Source organism: Saccopteryx leptura, chromosome 1 (genome assembly GCF_036850995.1).
Source record: "Saccopteryx leptura isolate mSacLep1 chromosome 1, mSacLep1_pri_phased_curated, whole genome shotgun sequence".
NCBI lineage: Eukaryota > Metazoa > Chordata > Mammalia > Chiroptera > Emballonuridae > Saccopteryx > Saccopteryx leptura.
The window spans coordinates 150,425,724-150,447,347 of NC_089503.1; the positions used below are offsets into that span (position 1 = coordinate 150,425,724).

The 21,624-nt window shown below is 45.7% G+C and overlaps 1 protein-coding gene across 1 annotated transcript in view; it reads left to right on the forward strand.

Annotated features, from left to right (window-relative positions):
- Positions 1–4: 4 nt before the first annotated feature.
- Positions 5–21,624, forward strand: part of DHX29 (DExH-box helicase 29) — a 39,886-nt gene continuing 18,266 nt past the window's right edge. The window contains exons 1-13 of the mRNA XM_066377718.1: positions 5–300; positions 2,471–2,544; positions 3,746–3,859; positions 5,115–5,244; positions 5,936–6,081; positions 7,515–7,643; positions 10,619–10,745; positions 11,463–11,618; positions 14,440–14,605; positions 14,864–14,987; positions 16,223–16,834; positions 18,085–18,228; positions 21,307–21,483. Of these exons, the coding sequence (XP_066233815.1) occupies positions 120–300; positions 2,471–2,544; positions 3,746–3,859; positions 5,115–5,244; positions 5,936–6,081; positions 7,515–7,643; positions 10,619–10,745; positions 11,463–11,618; positions 14,440–14,605; positions 14,864–14,987; positions 16,223–16,834; positions 18,085–18,228; positions 21,307–21,483 (2,280 nt within the window). The 5' untranslated portion in view covers positions 5–119. The remainder of the gene's footprint in view (positions 301–2,470; positions 2,545–3,745; positions 3,860–5,114; positions 5,245–5,935; positions 6,082–7,514; positions 7,644–10,618; positions 10,746–11,462; positions 11,619–14,439; positions 14,606–14,863; positions 14,988–16,222; positions 16,835–18,084; positions 18,229–21,306; positions 21,484–21,624) is intronic.

Here is a 21,624-nt window from a genome sequence, read left to right on the forward strand (position 1 = left end):
TACCCCGGATGGAGGACGCAGGCGTACAGCGCGGGGCCCGGGGAATGTGAAGAGTGCTTGGGGGCTGTACCGCGGGTGCCGGGACGGAACTCGCTGTCCTCTCCCATCGCGGCTGTGACATGGGCGGCAGGAACAAGAAGCACAAGGCGCCGGGCGCCGCGGCGGTGCGGGCCGCCGTGTCTGCCTCCAGGGCCAAGGCCGCCGAGGCCGGAGCCGCCCCCGAGGCCCAGACCAAGAAGCCCGTGGCCAGGCCGCCCGCCGCCGCGGCCGCCGGCGCACGGGAGTCCCGCGCCAGACCAGGTACGACGTCGGCGGCGGGCGGCCCAGGATTCCGCTCCAGGGGAGTGAGCCGGGGCCCAGCCTCCCGAGCCCGCTGCTCCCGGCCGGTTCTCTCACTCCTCCCGTCCGCAGAGCACAGGTTGCATCAGCCCCGTGTTCACACCGGTTGCCGGCGCCGGACGCTGCCCTCCGCCAGCCGCTCCCGGGGCCCAAAAGGCGGTGCGCACGCCGCAAGCTGGCCGGACCTTCTGTGCAATCGTCCTTGTCTGTCCTGCAGCTCCGCGCCCTGCTTTCCGCGCGGTCCGGGGGGGGGGATAACAGGTGGACGGTCCCTTGCCGAGATCAGCAGGCCGTGGGAGAGCTAGCTGGCCGGTCACGCGCTGTTGTGTCCTGCCCTCTTGTTTGCTCGTAGTTCTCACCGCAGTGGTCCTGTCACACTTGCTTAGGGGACACCTACTACGTGCGTGTTCTGCCTGATGTCAGGTGTGGGCCGGGCAGGGCGGCTGCACGCGTGCAGAGACCTTGAACCATCAACCAGGAGAGCGCTTGGGCTTCAGGGGTGCTCATAGTGTGTGAGCATCCAGGAAGGGGAGGTTGAATGAGGCAGGTGCCAACCTTCGCCTGCCAGGTGGATGGATAATTATTCTTGGTCCTGCAAAGCTACTGTGCCTGTCATGACAAACACATAGGATTTCTTTCTCCTTGACGATCTTGTGGCGCTCTTATTTCCTGAGTTGAGTTCTTCTTTTTTACGTTGTGTTTTACCAGTATTCCTCCTGAGTTCCTTTGAACTCTCGTCGTATTTGTTGTATACTGCTCACAAAAATTAGGAGATTTTTCTAAATGAATATAAAGCGATAAAATATCCCCTAATTTTTGTGAGCAGTATATTTTGGCTCCCAGCCCCCAACATGGGACCCTTCCTGAAGGTGTCAATCTGGGGCAGGATAGCTCCCTGTGGACATCCCTTCTGTCCACAGAAGGGGTCTGTTTGTCTTTTCCTTTGTAGATAGATGACTCCTCGGGGAACATGCCAATCAATCCTGGTTCCTACTCCAAGCAAGCGCATGTCGGCCTTTCCTACATTTACTTGGACCTTTGGGCCCTGTTTTGTAGGCATCTCAGATTTATTTAACAAAGCGGCTTCTCTTCTGACTTCCGTGTGTCTCATCTTCCATATTCCTCCTTATCTGATGTCAATAGTCATTTGTGATGCCTCCTTTCTTCCTTAAGTCCACTATGCTGCCACGCTCTGGGCAGTCTTCACCGGTTTACCTTCCATGTGCTCCTTTCACTTTTCCTTTGTAGTCTCCACACTCCTGTCTGGGCACTGGTGCCTTCCTGGAGTGCCTGTAGTCCTTCTCCTGGGTCCTTCCAGCTCTGTTCTCTTCTCCTCCGGGTTGTCCTGCATACAAGTGACAGACTGATCTTTGCAAAACTCAGCTTTGACCACAGCACCGCCCACTTTCTTACACAGTGTCCTCACTGATTTTGTGGTAGAGTCCAAACCATTCAGCCAGCATCCAGGACCCCCTTTCCAGCGTTATTCCCAAATCCTGAATCTTAACTTTAAAAATAAAAAGATAAAGTCATTTAATCTAAAAGACATACAGGCGCCTGACTGGGTGGTGGCGCAGTGGATAGAGCATCAGACTGGGATGTGGAGGATCCAGGTCCGAGACTCCGAGGTTGCCAGCTTGAGCGCGGGCTCATCTGGTATGAGCAAAGCTCACCAGCTTGGACCCAAGGTCCCTGGCTCAAGCAAAGGGTTACTGGGTCTGCTGCAGCCCCACGGTCAAGGCACATATGTGAAAACAATCAATGAACAACTAAGGTGTCTCAACGAAAGACTAATGATTGATGCTTCTCATCTCTCTTCATTCCTGTCTGTCTGTTCCTATCTGTCCCTCTCTCTGACTCTGTCACTGTAAAAAAAAAGAAAGAAAGAAAAATTAAAAGACATACAGGCATTCTCACTTTATGAGAAAGTGTTTAACCTGGAGAATGCTAATTGATAAAATATTTTTGAAAATTCAGAGCATTGTTGACTTCTAAATTAAGTTATTTGGTGAAGGGGATGGGAAAGAACTGAAATCAAATAATATTTAGCAACCTTTAGAGGAAAATCAAAATAGTATAATGGATAGTAATCATTAAATTGGCTTGACTATTTATTCTCTGTTATATACAGGCCCCAAAATTTATAGTTTTAATTCTGCAAATGATTCTGGTGGTCCTGCAAATCTGGATAAATCTATTTTAAAAGTAAGTACCAAAGTTTTGAATCATTTCAAGAAATATTCCCTTTAAAAAATATATATATATATATTCTTAAATATAAGGAAAGGTAGAGTACTTAAAATTTTTGTAAATAGTATACAAATGACCTATCTACTAAATAAAGTAAATCATCCACGTGTGTTGAGAGCCAGTGAGAAATTAAATGAGGTTTGATGAGTCCAGATTTCTGAGTACAGCCTAACCTCTCAGATCTGACTCAGTGTACCTTTTCAGCCTCCTTTCCACTTAAAATGTTAGTTCACCTTACATTGCTCCCCCAAAGCCATGATTTTATGCCTGCAGACTTTTGCCTGTGGGCTCTCTGTCTAGAATGTTCTACTTCCCTGTCGCCATTTGTCATAGCTCTGACCTTACTGAAGTCTTTTATAAGTCACCAGGTTGATTTTCTTGGTAGTTTCATCAGCACTTCATATATCCTTTTTAATAGTGGCTGTGCTGGGTTACAGTTTATCTTCTTGGGTATGTTTCCAATGCTGTGCTGAATTCCCAAAGTACAGTTTTGTGCTTAACGCATATAAGCATTCAGTAAAGTTGTAATAAAGGAAAGGTATTTTTGTAGGTAGAAATAGGCACTCATAGGTTAACAGTATTGAAGCAACAAATGATTAAATGGCTAATAAGAAAAATAGGAATCAAACTCCAGAAGCGAAAGACTTTGTAACCTAATAACCATTTATGCAGATTTGACTTTTGCTGGACATGCCCCTTGTTAGTGTAGCCTTCAGAGTTTCAGGGTGCGAGTGGGCTGGTTTACATCACGGGGGCATACTGGACTCCACCCCAAGGATTCCGATTCAGTGTGTTTAAGATAGGGCAGGGCTTAGGAATCTGTCTTAGAAATAGAATCCAAGGGAGGTCCACGGACAGTGTCTTGAAAAACATGGCTCATAGAGGCTTTAGAACAGAATTTTTTTCTTGCCATATGTTGTTGCTTTTTCCATATTTCACTTCTTTTTTGTATTCTACTTTTTTTTCTTAAATTTATGATAGGACTCATCTAATAAATGGTAGTCCAAAATATGATAACTACATCTTATTTTTAGCTGAAAGTCTAGCGTTTGTTGGCAGAAATGTAGAAAACTGTGATTTGCTTTAAATTATTTAATTACTAAATGTGATTTCATAATTTAGCTCTAATTGATATGACCGGTTTTGGCTTCAACAGGTGGTAATTAATAACACACTAGAGCAAAGAATTATTGGAGTGATCAATGAGCATAAGAAGCAAAGTAATGACAAGGGAATGATTTCTGGAAGACTTACTGCCAAAAAATTACAGGTATTGGGCACACTTTTTTAAGTTCCTTATTTTTAGTGGAGCATTTTTAAGACAGCATCACACGTGAGATAAAATCACTTTTTCAGGCCTGGCGTGCAGGAGTCCCAGGTTCGATTCCCGGCCAGGGCACACAGGAGAAGCGCCCATCTGCTTCTCCACCCCTCCCCCTCTCCTTCCTCTCTGTCTCTCTCTTCCCCTCCCACAGCCAAGGCTCCATTGGAGCAAAGTTGGCCCCAGGCGCTGAGGATGGCTCTGTGGCCTCTGCCTCAGGCGCTAGAATGGCTCTGGTTGCAACAGAGTGATGCCCCAGATGGGCAGAGCATCGCCCCATGGTGGGTGTGCTGGGTGGATCCCAGTCAGGTGCATATGGGAGTCTGACTGCCTCCCTGTTTCCAGCTTCATAAAAATACAAAAAAAAAATGACTTTTTCAGTTTCCACTGCGATTGCATATAGATCATTTCCACCTGCAAGACTAGGGAGAGAACTGTGTGCGATACTGATGCACACATTAAAATGGTGATATGACAACTAAATCACACTCCCAAATATAGGTTATTGTACTCTGTGGGCACTTGATGTTTTCTGTGATGCAGCAATCCCAGAAAGATATGTTGCCCCATTTTTCCAGTGAAGGAATTGAGGCTTGGACAGATTACAGAAGTCACAGCCTGAGGTTATTATTAGTAAGTGGCAGGGTATACAGTCTGGATTTGAATCCAGTTCTGTCCAACTCTAAAGATTAGGCCTCAACAGTCCATTAAAATGCTTTCCTTTAGATACGAACATGTTCACTGAAGCACTGCTTAAGGAAAAATAAAAACATCCTGAGTGGTGGCCCCACCAGTAGGAAAGTGTATAATTAGATTACAATAGATCTTCCCAGTGGAATGTTCTGTTACTATTAAAGGTGGTGAAGTGTTTCTAATAACTTGGGAAGATGCTTGAGTTATAATGTTAAGTGGAATTTGGTTTTACAAAATCATAGAATCATGACTGAAAGGAGACATTATAAGAAGTATTTTTGTATACTGAGAATGTGAACAGTTTCTCCTGCTCCTTTCCAAATTTATCTGCAGTTTTCAAATTCTCCATACAAATGAGCACATTTAATTCTTATAATTGGGAAAAAAAGAAAAATACTTTTGAAATTATAGTTTGTGTCAAAGATTTTGGTTTAAAATGGATGAGAATAAAATTAGTCATGAAAGGAGAGAAAAACTGACAAAATGACTGTTTTCCATTTCCCTTTCATAGGATTTATACATGGCTTTACAAGCTTTTTCCTTTAAGACTAAGGACATTGAAGATGCCATGACTCACACTCTCTTGCATGGAGGTGATCTGCATTCCGCCCTGGACTGGCTTTGCTTAAACCTTTCAGATGGTACGCAGGTTGTCATAAAGCTGTTGAAATAATTTTAGTATATGTGATGTTTGCATCAAGCTTTTGACTTGTATTTATATTTTTTTCACTGTGTTACAATTACTTGTGGTTAAATGTTCTTATTCTTTTTGATATATTCTCCTTAGAGGTATAGTCTGGGCAGGCAGAAATGATTTGGTGTGTGTGTTGCTTTCAGTTGTTAACAGTTATCTTACAATGCACTTAATACAACAAATTCTTGAAGCTTGCTTGCCTATCTGTAACCTACCAGGCTGTATCTCCTGGTTTTGAATTAGAAATTAGGGCCATCTGGCCTTGGATAAATAATACTTGAATAAGCAGAGGGTCAAGGTTGTAGTCTTTGGAGTATACGTTGCTTATATGGCTCATAACAATACTCCCATATGCTATAACATGCAACCAAAGAGTGGAGATGGTTCAGTGAAAATTTCGGCATTTGCCACATCAAAGCTGAAAAGAATGGCCAGGTGTAGGGGCTAGCCATCATCTGATGAGTGCTCCTACTTCTGGTCCAGCGCAAACCAGGTTCATCTAGGACATCTGTCCTTAGAGGTATGGTGCAAGGAAACCAGATGCTCTTTGTCTCGGCAGAGTTTATGGGGGTGTGTACTAAATATTTGTGTGCTTTATTGTCATATGCATGTTTATTTTTCTCTCAATTTCTCTTAAGATGCACTTCCTGAGGGATTCAGTCAGGAATTTGAAGAGCAGCAACCTAAAAGTAGGCCAAAGTTCCAGCCTGCTCCAGTTCCAGCTGCTGTTTCACCCCCGTTACACCCTAAAACCTTAAGACAGGAAGAGGACCCTAAGGTTAAGGTAATCTCAGAGCTAAACATTGGAAGTTGAATAGAATCAGAAAGCATATATGGTCATACAGAAGAGGATAAATGTTGGGTTGCTCTTTTCCATTATCGTCTATTTCAGTTGTCTATCACTGCCTGACAAAGTACTGCACAGTGTGCTGGCTGAGACCAGCAGAGGTTCCTTCTAACTCTGCAGCCTGGCTGGGCTCCGCAGGGCGTGCTTCTGTCCCATGAGGTATCTGCTGGGGCCAAAATGACCTAAATGGTTTCTCACCCCCACCACTAGTGTCGCAGCAAGAGCATTGCCAGGACTAGCCCGGGTTTCCTCACAAATGGTGGTCCTTACATGGCCTTTGGCTTCTAAGAGCAAGTAGTTCAAGATGAGAAGCCTTAAAGTACAAGTCTCATCAAGCGCCTGCTTGGATCAGTCTTTCTGACGTCCATTCATTGAAGCAACTCACATGGCTAATTTCCAAAATCCGTGTGAGGGGGAGTCTAGGAAGGAAGTGTGGCTGCCAGAAGGTGTTCACTGGGCGAACACCTGAAGACGCTTCACGTTGTACCCATCTGGGAGCCTGGATGCACTAGGGAACATGCTGAGCGAATCAGCTGGTCATAGACGGGCAGGTGCCACGTGACCTCACGTGCGTGGGGCCTCAAGAATGGTCAGACTCGTGGAAGCAGAGACTGGAGTGGTGGTTCTAAGGGCCGTGCGGAGTGGATGGGCAGTTGTTGCTCGATGGACACTCAGTCTCAGCTATGAGACACGAGGACATTCTAGAGACGTGCTGCACAGCACTGTGCCTGCAGCAGCGTGCAGTGTCAGGCCCTTTTCGTGTGCTCCCAGGTGGCTCTCACGCTGAGTGTCCCTACACCACCCCACCGCCCCTATTCCCAGCCCCCAGCCCAAACACACACACAAGGACAGGTGGAAATCTTGGGGGGTGATGGGTGTGGTTAGTACCTTGACAATAATGACAATATCATGGCTGAATGATGTCCAAATCCATTGAAATGATGAGTTTAAATACACATTATTGGCATAGTATAATATGTTTGTTATATAATGTATCTATTATATGTATATATATTAAAAATGTACAATTTTACATGGCAGTAATACCTCAGTAAAGCTTAAAAACAAAAAAAAAAATCTGTGGAAGCATCATTCTCATAAAATCACTGTTTTTAAGAAATAACACTTGTTTTTTAGTTTTTAACAGTTCTTTCGCCTTTTTTGGCCCCTTATGTAAACACATTCTTTGGATGGTATAAGTTTAGACTTTTTTAAGGTAATGTTGAGTTCTGTTTATTTGTCATTGAGAGGTGATTTTTGAGGTGCTATGTTGACTGTTTTTGAGTGTAAAGGAATTGTAAACACACTTGATGACAGAGTTGACATCTTTTTTAACTTTGGTTTTTCAGATGTTTGTTTTTTATTTCTAGCCAAAAAAGGAAGAAAAAAATACAGACGTGAATATGAAAGAATGGATTTTGCGGTATGCTGAACAAGAAAATGAAGAAGAAAAGAGTGAAAATTCTAAAAGTTTAGAGGAGGAGGAAAAGTTTGACCCCGTAAGTAGAAACTTATATTAGACTAATAGCTGGGAAGACCCCTAGGCTTTCTTGTGAAGTTAAGTATGTACTTAGCATATGGCTCAACAATTTCATTCCTAGGTGTTTGTTTATTCAAGAAAAGTAAAAATACCTGTTCAACAAAAAAAGACATACACAAATAAGTGTTCATAGAGACTTTATTCATAATAGCCTTATACTGCAAGCAACTTCCAAAAATATGTAAGAGTGAGAGAAGCCAAACAGGAATTAGTACTTATTAATAAATTCATTATGTTAAATTGCAGAAAAGTCATGTCTGCAAACTCTGTATTGACAGAACGCAGACCTATGGTCGCCTGCTTCTGGGGGTGGGCTCAGCAGGTTGACTGGAAGGCTTCATGAGGAGACTTGGGGATAATGGAAATGTATCTTGATTGTGGCAGTAGTTGCATGGAGGCACACATTGTCAACTTCATTCACCTGGACACTTTAAAATGGGTACCCTTTATTGTAAGTAAGTCATATCTTAATAAAGTTGGTTTATGATGAACCCACTTGTGTAACACAAAAATACATACATTTGCATTCCTACGTACGCAGAGAAAACATCTGGAAGGATCCACGAGAGCCATTATTGGTGGTTAGGTATGCAGTAGTAGTGACATGGAGACTTCTTGTTTATACTCTGCTGTCCCTGTAAGTTTTTGAGCCATATACCTGTGTTAAACTGAACAAAAGGAATTCCTAACAGTACAAGTCTGCTTTGAGGTTCAGAGAACGGCCTCTTGTGACTGGAGCATTAGGTCGACTTCCAGGAAGAGACTGAGACTTGATGGGCGCGTAGGGTGCATAGGCAATAAAGGATGAGAAGGAGGTCTAGGCAGGCGAAGCAGTGTGGGCAGGGGACAGGAATGGAGTCGTGCAAGGGGCCTTTGGGTGTTAAGGAGCAGATCAGTGTCCATAGAGTATAAAATGTGCAGTTGTGTACTGGCAGACAGTAAACAGAGTTCAGCTGAGACGAGGAGGTTTTGATGCCCAGAAAATGAGTGTGGCAACTTTTCCTGCTAATTGTGAAGAATTACTAGAGGTTTAGGGGTAGTGACAAGAAGATTTTGACATTTTAGGTCAAATTTAGTAGTTTCAGGTGGTTTGGAAGGTGTAGGGAGGCCATTTCAAAACTTTTGTTTGCTTAGGTATGAAAAAGTAAGGTCCCAGAATGGAAATTGGAAAGGAAGAGAAACATCTAAAGCAGAGGTCTCAAACTCGCGGCCCGCCCACCAATTTTGTGCGGCCCACAGACTAATCAAACTTCGTGGATTAGTCTGCGGGCCGCACAAAATTGGTGGGCGGGCCGCATGCGGCCCGCGGGCCCAAGTTTGAGACCCCTGATCTAAAGCATGAATCAATAGAGATTGGTGATTGACTGAATGTAAAGGTCAAGATCCGTAGGTGGGGGATGCAGTCAGTACCGCAGGTGAGAGACTGGGAGCCGAGTGCTCTGGGTGAGCTGAGCTTGCGGACCCTCCTGCCTCTCACACTGCATTGCTGTTGCATCCTCATGAACGGTCCAGCGGGTGTGCGTGCTTCCCTCGCGGTCTATCTCCGTTGGTCTTAGCCCTGGGTTCCACGGCCACACAGCAGATGCCCTCACCTTGCCCACCCCGGGCTTGCCTGCTTCTCAGCTGCTGTCCCTCATTCCCCTCATCTAGGAAGCAGCAGGAATGGGAGTCTGAGTGTAAACTCTGGTTAATTTGTGCTCAGCTGAGTTGGGTCCTTAAGTTTCATAACATCCATTTCCCTGGGGGCCATTTTTTAGTGTCCCTGTCTTCTGCAAGGTCGAGGTTATAGGAATGCAGCTTTCAGATGAGTATTATTATATTATGCACGTACATCCTTTAAATAGGTACATTTATAAAATGTACAGAATAAAAACTCGATAAAGAAGAGAGCTCACCTCTTCTTGTTCTGTGGCTTGCTTTCCTGTCCTTAAGATGTCAAGGATGGCCTGACCAGGTGGTAGCGCAGTGGATAGAGCGTCGGGCTGGGATGTGGAAGGACCCAGGTTCAAGACGCTGAGGTCACCAGCTTGAGGGCAGGCTCATCTGGCTTGAGCAAAAAGCTTACCAGCTTAAACCCAAGGTCGCTGGCTCCAGCAAGGGGTTACTTGGTCTGCTGAAGGCCCGTGGTCAAGGCACATATGAGAAAGCAATCAATGAACAACTAAGAAGTCGCAATGCGCAACGAAAAACTAATGATTGATGCTTCTCATCTCTCTCCATTCCTGTCTGCCTGTCCCTGTCTATCTCTGCCTCTGTAAAAAAAAAAAAAAAAAAAAAAAAGTCAAGGATGTGTCCACGTGGGGCTCCCCCATCCTGTAGCCATCTCACTTCTTTCCTGGAGACTGGCTGGCTTCTCTAGATGGACTGCACTCGGTTTCTCGTTTTCCTCTCCAGGGAGGACTATCTGTGCACCTGCACATCTGCATTACTTCTCTCTGAAATATTCCTGCAAGGAGTGTAAGAATGAGACAGCACTCAAACACCAGGTGTGCAGGCTTTATTAGAGGAGAAAGACCTGCTGGGCACTCCTCCGGGAGAAGGGCACTGAAACAGACTCTGAGGCAAAATTTGTAGGGTAGGGGAGAGCCTTGAGCAAGTGTGCATTGAGTCAGCAGTTCTGGTATGCTCCCTTCTGCAGTTTTACGATTTCGGCTTCCTGGAACGCTTCTCCTTGGGGCGGTTGACCAGCTTCCTAGAACTTTTCTGCTTCAAGGGCAGTAAGTAAGGGAGTCCAGTAAGTAAGGGTGGGGTCAGGCAGACAAGCGGAATAGCAAAAGGGCAGTTGGAAGTTCTGGTAAATTCATGAATCTATCAAGGAGATGTGCTGGGTGGAAGAGTAGGGTTCAGGGTTGCAGGCTGTGCTGTTACACACTGATGGGGTCAAAGTGACCTTGCTCTCCTCTCTGTTTTCTTGTCGCCCTCTGATGGGAACAGAATGAAAGATACCTGCACCTTGCAGCGAAACTGCTGGATGCAAAGGAGCAGGCAGCCACCTGTAAACTGGAGAAGAACAAGCCGGGACAGAAGGAGGCTCAGGAGAAAATAAGGAGATTTCAGAGAGGTAAGCACGCTCACAGCCTTCGATGTGTGACTGTGTGTTCTTTATTGGCCTTCCTAGGATGCAGGTCACCTCCTTTGAACATGTCTGCTCTTTCCAAACAGTGTGTGCCTGGGATCCTCCAGCGTTTTCTATAACCAGACAAGCAGTAAATGTTTTCAGTTTCCAGGCCACACAGACTCTGTTGTAACTACTCGACTCAGTTGTCCTAGGATAAAAACAGACAGAGCCAGTACCTTGGCAAATAGCTACATTCTCCTAAAACTTCACCTGTGGACACCGAAACATGAACTTCATATAATTTTCATATCACCATATATTTCTTCTGTTTATCTATTATTAGGTTAAAAATGTAAAAATTCTTCTTAGCTCAGGCAGTGCGGAAGTAGGCGGCAGGCTGGATTTAGCCTGTAGCCATAGGTTGTGAATGTCTGATGTTATTCTGTAAGATAGCACCTCCCCTCGGAGAGGTGGATAAATCCCCAGAGGGCTATTTCTAATGAAATATTTTCCCAAGCCTTCTGCATGTCTTAAACAGTTTATTTTACAAATTTAATGTGCAGTGTGAAAATTATCTCTTGGCTTCGCACACAAATTCCTAATGGTAGGTGTTGAACAATTGGCTACAAGAAAAAAGATGTTTTTTAAAAACATCTTTGCAAACTAAAAAGCTATAAAACTCAAATACATAAAACTAAGCATCATATTTATTCTTGCCAGAAATGGAAACTTTAGAAGATCATCCAGTATTCAACTCAGCCATAAAAATTCCACATCAACAAAATGAAAGAAAAAAGCCTTCTGTAGCCACAGAAGGGGAAGGTGCTTTGAACTTCAATTTATTTGAAAAATCAGCTGCTACTGAGGAAGAAAAAGGTAAAATGAAGGAGAGTATTCCAGGGTGTTATTGTATCCAGTAAATGTTATAATTAGGAAATTTTTACTTTGCATTCTAGCCAACTATATAAGAGGACAGAAAAGTTTGCTCCACAGTTGTGTTGGGAAAGTAATGATAAGATAATGTAATTGTTTGTGGCCTGACCTGTGGTGGCACAGTGGATAAAGCTTCGACCTGCAACTCTGCGGTCACTAGTTCAAAACCCTGGGCTTGCCCGGTCAAAGCACATATGGGAATGGATGCTTCCTGCTCCTCCTGCCCTTCTCTCTCTCCTTCTCTCTTTCTCCCTCCCCTCTCTAAAATGAATTTTAAAAAGTCTTAAATCCATGGCCTCACCTCAGGCACTAAGAAGAACTCGGTTGCTGAGCAACAAGAGCAGCAGCCCCATATGGGCAGAGCATCGCCCCTTTGTGGGCTTGCTGGGTAGATCCCAATCCGGGTCGGGGTATGTACAGGAGTCTGTCTCTCTGCTTTCCCTCCTCTCACTGAATTAAAAAAAACCACTTAAACCTGACCTGTGGTGGCGCAGTGGATAAAGCGTCGACCTGGAAATGCTGAGGTCGCCGGTTCGAAACCCTGGGCTTGCCTGGTCAAGGCACATATGGGAGTTGATGCTTCCAGCTCCTTCCCCCCTTCTCTCTCTCTCTCTGTCTCTCCTCTCTCTCTCTCTCTCTCTCTCTGTCTCTCCCTCTCCTCTCTAAAATGAATAAATAAATAAAAATTTTAAAAAAACACTTAAAAAACAAAACATAACATAACTGTCTAGCAATCATGTGATGCCTGGCTTCAGCCTCATCCCTCTTCAGTCCCCCTTCCAGGCTCCTGCCAGTTCCCTTCCCGTGACACAGACCTTTATCATGGACATGTGCAGTCCCCTTACCACGCTTGCGTCGTGCTCCAGCTGCGTCCTGCAGCCACGTCCTTCTCCAGAACTCACCGGTTGACCTGGCGCATGTCGTTGTCCAGCCAGGCAGCTCCCAGGTGGCCAGCCTGTCCCTCACGTCATAACTCAGTTCAAATGGCCCCTCTTCTCTCCACTTCTGAGTCCTGCCACGCCATCAGACGCAGCGGTGCTGAGTAAATGACTGATGTAGCTGGTATGACCTTGTTAGTCTATAACAGTCAGGCAAGTCCCACCAAATCCTGTCTTTTCAGTACACGTTCTTTCCACAAATGCCTACTTGTCCTTACTGCTGACATTGTCAGGCTAGCTGGACAGTTATTAACAAAATAATCTAGTCTCTGCCCTCCTCAGAGTCACAGGCTACAAGGGAAGGTAGGCTTTAAATATATGCAGATAGATAACTACAAATTGTGATGTTGCTATCAAAGAGAGAAAGCTGGCTTCTGCCCTGGCTGGATAGCTCAGTTGCTTAGAGCATCATCCAGATATACGAAGGTTGTGGGTTCAGTCCCCAGTCAGGGCACATGCAGGAACAGATGAGTATTTCTGTCTCCCCCTTCTTCTCTCTAAAATCAATCAATAAAAAATTTTTAATTAAAACAAGAAAAAGAAAGCAGCCTCTAATAAGAGAGCTCACAAAGGGACCCAGTTCAGATGGAGGAGCCCCTGCTGTAGACTGGCCTTGCGCTCTGGCAGATGCTGGTGTTGCCTGGTGATGGGCTGGGAGACCGTGTGCGGGAGGCTCAGGTGGGAGAGAGTGTGAGCAGCTCTGTGCAGCAGACCCTGTGATGGGAATGTTGCGTCCCCCTGTCCAGTGCGGGCGCTGCTAGCCAAATGTGAGGACGGAGCCTTGGAAATGTGACTGGCACAACCGAGAAACAGAACTTGTCATTTTAATTGATTTAAACTGAGCCACGTGTAGCTAGTGGCTACTGTCTTGGGTAAGGTGGGCTTAGAGCACTTGATGAGTCAATGGACCATGGAGGGCTGGAGGCAGTAGTGACAGTTCATTCTGTACTTTACATGCAACATTGAGGTGGTGATGGCAGCTGTTAGAGCAGAGAAATGGCATCTTTCAGCTTTTCAAAAGCTTTCCTGTTCTCTGGTCACGTGCCGAACGTTGGAATTCAGAGTATCCTAGATAATCTATTGCACAGAGAGTATGAGATGTTTTACAGAGAAGCACATTTTAAAAATTCAGATTTTCATTGATTTTCTATTAAGAAGGTTTCTGTCAATCTTTCTGTCCTGTCTTTACCTAATTCTAAAAGTCTGTTCCCAAAAGTGAGAGGGCTTAGATCACTCAAAAGATTGTATATAGGCCCTGGCCGGTTGGCTTAGCAGTAGAGCGTTGGCCTGGCATGTGGAAGTCCTGGGTTCGATTCCCGGCCAAGGCACACAGGATAAGCATCCATCTGCTCTCTACCCTTCTCCCTCTCCTCCTTTCCTTTTTCTCTCTCTCTCTCTTTCTCTCTCTCCCCCCTCTCTTCCGCAGCCAAGGCTCCATGGGAGCAAAGCTGGCCCAGGTCCTGAGGATGGCTCCATGGTTTCCCCCTCAGGCGCTAGAATGGCTCCGGCTGCAACAGAGCAATGGCCCAGATGGGCATAGCATCGTCCCCTGGTGGGCATGCTGGGTGGATCCGGGTCAGGCACATGCAGGAGTCTGTCTCTGTCTCCCCATTTTTCACTTCAGGAAAAAAAAAAAAAAATTGTATACAGGTTGGGGCAAAAGTAGGTTTACAGTGGTGAGTATGCAGAACCCTGAGTTTTAAAAGCTGCTGTGAGAATCATAACCTGTGTGTCTTCCTCCACAGGAGCCCCTATAAACCTGCCCCTGTCTCCCCCTTATTACTGCATGACTATTTTAGAAAGCCAATCTTTGTCTCTCGTTTTAGAGAAAAAGAAAGACTCTCAGGATGTAAGAAATTTTGACTATACTGCTCGAAGCTGGACTGGAAAATCTCCCAAACAATTTCTGATCGATTGGGTCAGGAAGAACCTTCCTAAGAGTCCCAATCCTTCCTTTGAAAAAGTTCCAGTAGGTAGATACTGGAAATGTAGGTATGTTTTTTTGGTTAACTGAATGAACTTTTAGAAAAGTTGAAGATGAAAATATTTTTGTTTCTCAGGAGTTTGGTCAACATTTAGGAAGCTCTCTAATTCCACATCCCAGGTTGACGGTGCTTCTGAGTCATCATGCCCATGTCTCCCATGGAGATGCCTCGTTTAAATAATTAATGTGAACTGAGGTTCAGTGTTGATGGGATTCTGACTTTTTACTTCATCGGTTTGATTTGGACTTTCTCTTGGCTTCCGCAGGGTCCGGGTGGTCAGGTCCGAGAGCGATGTGCTGGTGGCGTGCCCTACGATCCTGACGGAGGACGGCATGCAGGCGCAGCACCTGGGGGCCACACTGGCACTCTACCGGCTGGTGAAGGGGCAGGTGAGACTCAGGCCGGGCGTCTCCAACACGGTTTGTGGAGGAGAAGCTCTGCGTATCAGTCTACGTGAACCGTGTCTGCGTGTGGCGGTGCGGGCTGAACCGTAGCCCTCTGCACCTGCTTTCTTCACGGACAACTGCTGCTGAGTGATCCTCACCTCCTGCTTCCTGAGAGCTCTGACTCCCTCTTCTAGACACAGCGTGGTCTTTCTCTTCTCAGACCAGAGACCCTGAGACACTTGATTGGTCCAGACATTCAGGCCATACTAATTTACAGATTAAAAATCGTGGTGCTGGGGGGAGTGAATTAAGGAGAATTTTTAAATCATTTTTCCTTTAATATTATATTGTCTTTTCAACTTTAAAACATTATAGACATTGGTTCCAGTTTCAGTGTCATCTTACGTTAAGTGTGAGCTCCCAGCTTAAGGGAAGATTACCATAAAGCACTACTGAGGGAAGCACTTCAAGGAAAGCTGGTGCTCTGGGGGCGTCCATATTTCCTGTTCACAGCACGTGTATGTGTCTTTCCTCATCTCACAGAGAGCCATGGCCATTCAGACACCAAATAAGTGGAACTCCAAACAATGGTTCTTTTCAGTTCCTGTCAGTAAAAGTTCTTAATGTCTTTATTTCCCTTCTTTAGCCAAATAAGGAATCACAAGCTAAGCTTGCTTGCTGGAAATAAGCATCGGTGTTGTAGAGAGGGCTGTGGGTTCTTGTGTGGCACAGAGTTAGAGGACGTGGACTCCCCCCAGCATGGCTCCCGTGCAGCTCTGGAACCTGTGTGTAGCTCTGGGACCTGTGTGTTACACAGCTGCGGGGTGTCGGGCCCTGTCGAGGGATGGGGCATCCCCCGCATGTTTGTGTGGCTGTGCTGGGGGGAGATGGGGGAGTCAGGACCTCCGCTCAGGATGTTCTCTGCCTCAGGAGGAAGCACGTGGCATGTGGTGACTTAACGCTCACCTCACTTGTGCCAAAGGGCAGATCAGTATCAGCCCATTTTACAGATGGAGAACCCCCCCTCCCCCCGTCGTTTGCACAGGGTCACAGTGCAGTAAGTTTAGTAGCTTCAATGTGACCAGCTGTTCAGCAAATATATGCATGCACATCTTCCATGGAAGTAGTAACTGGCTAGCTGAAGGGGAAGATTGCTGTCCTTCTGAGCTCTAACCTATTTATTGAATGTTGGTATCCATAGCAGTGAAAATAACACATTGCTGTCTTTTCCGGTGCAGTCAGTCCATCAGTTACTTCCTCCCACGTACCGGGATGTCTGGCTGGAGTGGAGTGACGCAGAAAAGAAAAAGGAGGAATTGAATAAGATGGAGACCAATAAACCACGCGACCTCTTTATCGCCAGACTTCTGAACAAAGTGAAGCAGCAGCTGCAGCAGCAGCAGCAGCAGTATGCTGAGAGCAGGAGGGAGGACGCTGAGGACCCTGCGGAGTCCTGGGAGAACTTAGTCTCTGATGAGGACTTTTCTGCTCTGTCCTTGGAGTCGGAGAAGGCAGAAGACCTGGAACCTGTTAGAAATCTCTTCAGAAAGCTGCAGGGCACACCGAAGTACCAGCGACTCCTGAAGGAAAGGCAGCAGCTGCCTGTGTTCAAGCACAGGAATTCGATCGTGGACACTCTGAAGAGGCACCGGGTGGTGGTTGTGGCGGGTGAGACGGGCAGTGGGAAGAGCACCCAGGTGCCGCATTTTCTCTTGGAGGATTTGCTTCTGAATGAGTCGGGGTCGAGCAAATGTAACATTGTCTGCACCCAGCCCCGCAGGATCTCAGCCGTGAGTCTGGCCACCAGAGTGTGTGATGAATTGGGCTGTGAAAGTGGACCCGGAGGAAGGGTAAGATGTTCACCACCCCTACAGTGAGCGTGTGGCGTTACTCCCTTTGCTCTTGGGACCCGAGTGGAACCTGCACGGATAGGGGTCGGCCGTTACAGTGACTCTAGCACACCTCAGACATGCGTCCTCTTCTATTGGGTGGGTGTGATGTCCGCCCCCCTCCTCCAAAGCTAAGGGTCGTTAGTCATCCTGTTGTTAAAGTGCTCACGTAAAAGAAACTTCGTTCAGTTTAATAACTGAATGTTCAAATATGTAACATACTAAATCGAACATTCAAAGATTATAGACATATAAATTTGACTTCAATCTCATATATCTCAAGTTTTTGCAATTCATTTCTGTGGAGTGTATTTTTGATTGGCTTTTATTCTTTTCAGTGAGCAGAAGGGGAAGACAATGTAGAAGAAAATTCTGGACTCTGTTCAAACCCTGTATTTAAAACAAAATAGGAAAAGTCTTTCTTGTCCCTTTTGCCATGCTGATGTACACAGAACTAGCTAAACCTTAACCAGAATGCCTACTAAACACGGGAGTTAACCAAATTGGAATTCCAAGGTCCTGTGACTCAGCTTGATTATACTTTGTTGTTTCTAAAGATGGGACTTAACATTTTTGTCTCTATCTTTAAGATAGGTACCCTTCCTTAAAAAGAAATTATTTAGCAAATTGTTTGGGTTTCTTTCATGGACTATAAGAAAAAAAGACAGTTTGCCTTAAAAATAAGTTACATGAACGGACTACGGACATGTACTGAAAACGGGGCTGTCTGAGGCGTGAAACAATGTGATGGGACTAGAAGTGACTCCAAGAGCCCTATCTAACCATGTCCCCCTGGGAAGTCCAATAAAAAGGAAAGAAAGGAGTCCTGTCAGTCACCCCTGGTGTGGCGGCAGCTGCTCTTCATGGGGATCTTGATGGGATCGGGATGGAATAGCAGACCGAAATGTAGGGGTCGCCCCAACTTCTGTCCCTCAGTGCCGCAGCATTAAACATCTGTAGCGTTTCTGTATCCTACTGTGGGGCTCCATACAAGACAGCTTTTTGTCTTAACCCAAACAACAAAGGTTTCTCTTGTTTAAAATTAACAAAGCAGATGTTACGGTTTTCTATGCCTGAAGACCATGGGAAGATAATTTGGAGGATCAGTTGCACTAAGTCTGTAGTGGGGTCAGCCTCTGTGCCTTACTCTTGAACACCTGTCTCCCGGGTCACGTGTGAGACTCTAACCTCGCCTTGTGTGCTCCCTTCAGAATTCTTTGTGTGGATATCAGATCCGGATGGAATCGCGGGCTAGCGAAGCTACCAGGTTACTCTATTGTACAACAGGAGTTTTGCTGAGGAAACTCCAAGAAGATGGTCTCCTAACCAGCGTGTCTCATGTTATTGTCGATGAGGTGAGTAGCTCCTGTGGTCATGTTCACATAAATTTTAAACGCTGCTGTACTGAGAAGACACTACTTGTAGTGCTGCTCGCCAGTCTTTTCTTTGTGCTCATACGTGTGAGATGCTTTACGTATAATGATTTAATCTTCTCTGACAGCTGTCTCTGTTGATCAGTTTAGCAAATCCTGTATAATATTTGCTATGTGCCAGATGCTATTCACATGACTTTATATAAGATTATTTAGCCCTCCCACAATCCAGTGTAGAGATTACTCTATCTTGCCATTCAGGAATTGAGGCAGAGAGGTTCAGTAGCTATACAAGTTCACTCAGCCAGTAAGTTCCATAGCTGGGGTTCAAGTCCAGGCGCCCTGGCTGGGTCTGCTCTCGCTGATACGCTGTTTCTCTGCCACCTTCAGCTGTGAAAGGCTTGTCTCTGATTCTTACAGAGAATGAGGAATCCTCATCAATATGTCATTTTCTCTATAGATACACCTCTATTTGAATCATCTTTGAATGTACTTAAATTGAATCATCGCTAAAAGTTTCACATTAGAATTATTTTAAATGGCATACCAGCCTAGCATATGTAAACTGATTTGCTCTATACATATTTTTTTCCAAGGCTAAATAAGATGTATAACATTTCTATTATTCAAAAATATTTTTAAAAGTTTCCCTGATGTGAAGTTTTTGTGAATGTATGTTAATTTACATAAATTCAGAGGTAGTAGTGAAAATTCAGTCATTGATTTTTAATTAGTAGACTACATCTAGATTATTGGGTTATTTTTCCTCCTTTGGGTTAAAAATAGAAGTTTATGAAATTCAAAAATGAAAATAAAAATTATAATCTTATAACCCAGAAGAAAAGCAATGTTGATATTTCATTTGTATATTTATATCTGTGTACACTTACAATTCTTTCATGTCATTAGTCTACAAGAGCATAGTTTTATGGTATATAATTTGGATGTCCCATATTTGTTTAACCATTTTCCTATTGGACAAGTTTAGGTTAAGATGTTTTTTAATAATGTAATATTTTGGTAGTAGAAAAGTAATAGGAATTCATTTTGGGGGGGTCTTTTATTTTTTTTAATTAATTAATTTATTTGAGAGAGAGTGGAAGAGACAGAGACAGACAGACAGAAACATCAGTCTGTTCCTGGGTGTGCCCTGACTGGGGATTAAAACCCTCAATCTCTGTATTGGGATGATGCTTTAACCAACTGAGCTATCTGGCCAGGCAGGAGTCTTTCTTTAGTGGGGGAAGAGATTGTACTGTCATCACTAAGATATCAGAAAGGATGCGGCTGTTGAAGCAGGCCCGTGGGTGACTGCTGTGGGGTGGGTCACACCTGTAGCTTTGCATGGCCAAGACCTGGCTGCTGTCAGGCTCCTCGAGGACCAGCACACGCCACAGTGCTGATTTATTTACGATGGGGAGCTTTTGCTGCTGGGAACGTTGGGACACTTGTATTAGCTGGTCAGTCAGTCCTTGAAGCCCAGTTTATCAGCACATCATGTGTGTCAGAGTGAACCATGGCTGACAAGCCAGCCAAGCTCAGGGAGCGGTTTCCAGTGGTGTAGTATTAGCAATCTGTAGATGGGACTTATTGAACGGTGGCACTGCCAGTGTCATGAACAGGGCAGTCAGAGTCAGAGAAGACCCTGAAGTCACTGTGTTAGCGAGGATGGTGCAAGTGATGACGTTGCCACAGAGCTCATAGCATGTGGAGCCTTCGTTATGCAGATGCTCAGGATTCTTCTGGCCTTCAGTGGCAGCTTGCTTCTTGTGTGGCCTTCCTCAGCCCTGACGCAGGTCACTTCCTCTGTAACTGCACATCATACTCTGCTAAATTGGGAACTCTGCCCTGGAGAGCGCTGTCCGGGTCACTGCTAATCCCCAGTGTCTGACACAGTGCTGGGCACTCGCCCTCGGCTGCACTCTGTCTTAAAGCTTTGCCTGAGCTCACATGTCACCACCGTTCTGTAAGGTCTGCATTATTTGTGTTCTCATTTAGGAGCAGAGACAGACCCAGAGATAGTTAAGTAAGTTTGCTAAAGTCAACTGCAAGTGGCTAGACCAAGATCTGAACCCAGGCAACTGATTCCAGAGCCTGAACTCGTAACCAGTCTTGCCTTCCTTCTGGACAGACACATGGTCAGACCCGTTTTCATGTGGGCTTTCTCGACGTGCCTCAGCTCTGTGTACTGCCTTACTGCTCACACAGTGGGGCAGGAGGAAGGCCGTCTGGGGAGCCAAACGGCACACAGTGGGGCAGGAAGAAGGCCCTTTGGGGAGCTGGTTGGCACACAGTGGGGCAGGAGGAAGGCCTTGCAGGGAAGTGGTTGGCAGGGGGTCCCACCAGCATTTCACACAGTGGGGCAGGAGGAAGGCCGTGCTGGGAGCTGGATGGCACACAGTGGGGCTGGAGGAAGGCCGTGCAGGGAGCTAGATGGTACACAGTGGGGCAGGAGGAAGGCTGTGCAGGGAGCTGGTCAGCAGAGCGTCCCACCAGCATCTCACACAGTGGGGCAGGAGGAAGGCCATTCAGGGAGCTGTATGGCAGGGAGTCCCACCAGGTGCCCGGCTCTGACCATGTGCGTGGTTATCACACTGGTGGTGCGTTCACATTGCCCATCACCGAATGCGGCCATTGCTCAGGCAGGTGATAGAGAACCTGTCAGATCCCTACACACCCAACCCCCTTTTCCTCGGGAGTGAGTAAGCCATGTGCTCTGTGATGGCAACAGCACAGTTTTCTATTAGTGGCAGAACATCAGGAGCCACCCTGGCCTTTCAGGGAAACTTGGGAGACACTCTAACCTTACTGCTCAAACTCATGCAAGTCCTGCTATCGTAGGTAACTTTGTTCATTAAATCTGATTTTCCTGGCTACAGTTTTACAGGGCAACTTCATTTCCAGTCTGAAGATCTTCCCGACTTGAAACATATAGCTTCTCTCTCCTCCACATGTACCCACTGTTTAAATATTGATTAACTTTTCTATTTGAGTGTCTGGTTATTTTAGCCTCTTACTAGGCCTCATAGATGGTTAATTTTTTTATTCCTTTTTTACTAGGTTCATGAAAGGAGTGTCCAGTCAGATTTCTTACTAGTCATCCTGAAGGAGATTTTGCAGAAGCGCTCTGACCTCCACTTGATTCTAATGAGTGCCACTGTGGACAGTGAGAAGTTCTCCACGTACTTCACGCACTGCCCTATTCTCAGGATTTCAGGGAGAAGCTATCCTGTTGAGGTACATTTTCCTTATAATCCGTCTGTGAACAGGAACCACATTCCCTCTAAGAGGTGTTTCTCCACCAGGGCGGCCAAGCGCGCAGGCTGAAAGAGGCGTGCCCAGGGCTGTGCAGGTTGGGAGGGGACCGCCGATGACCTG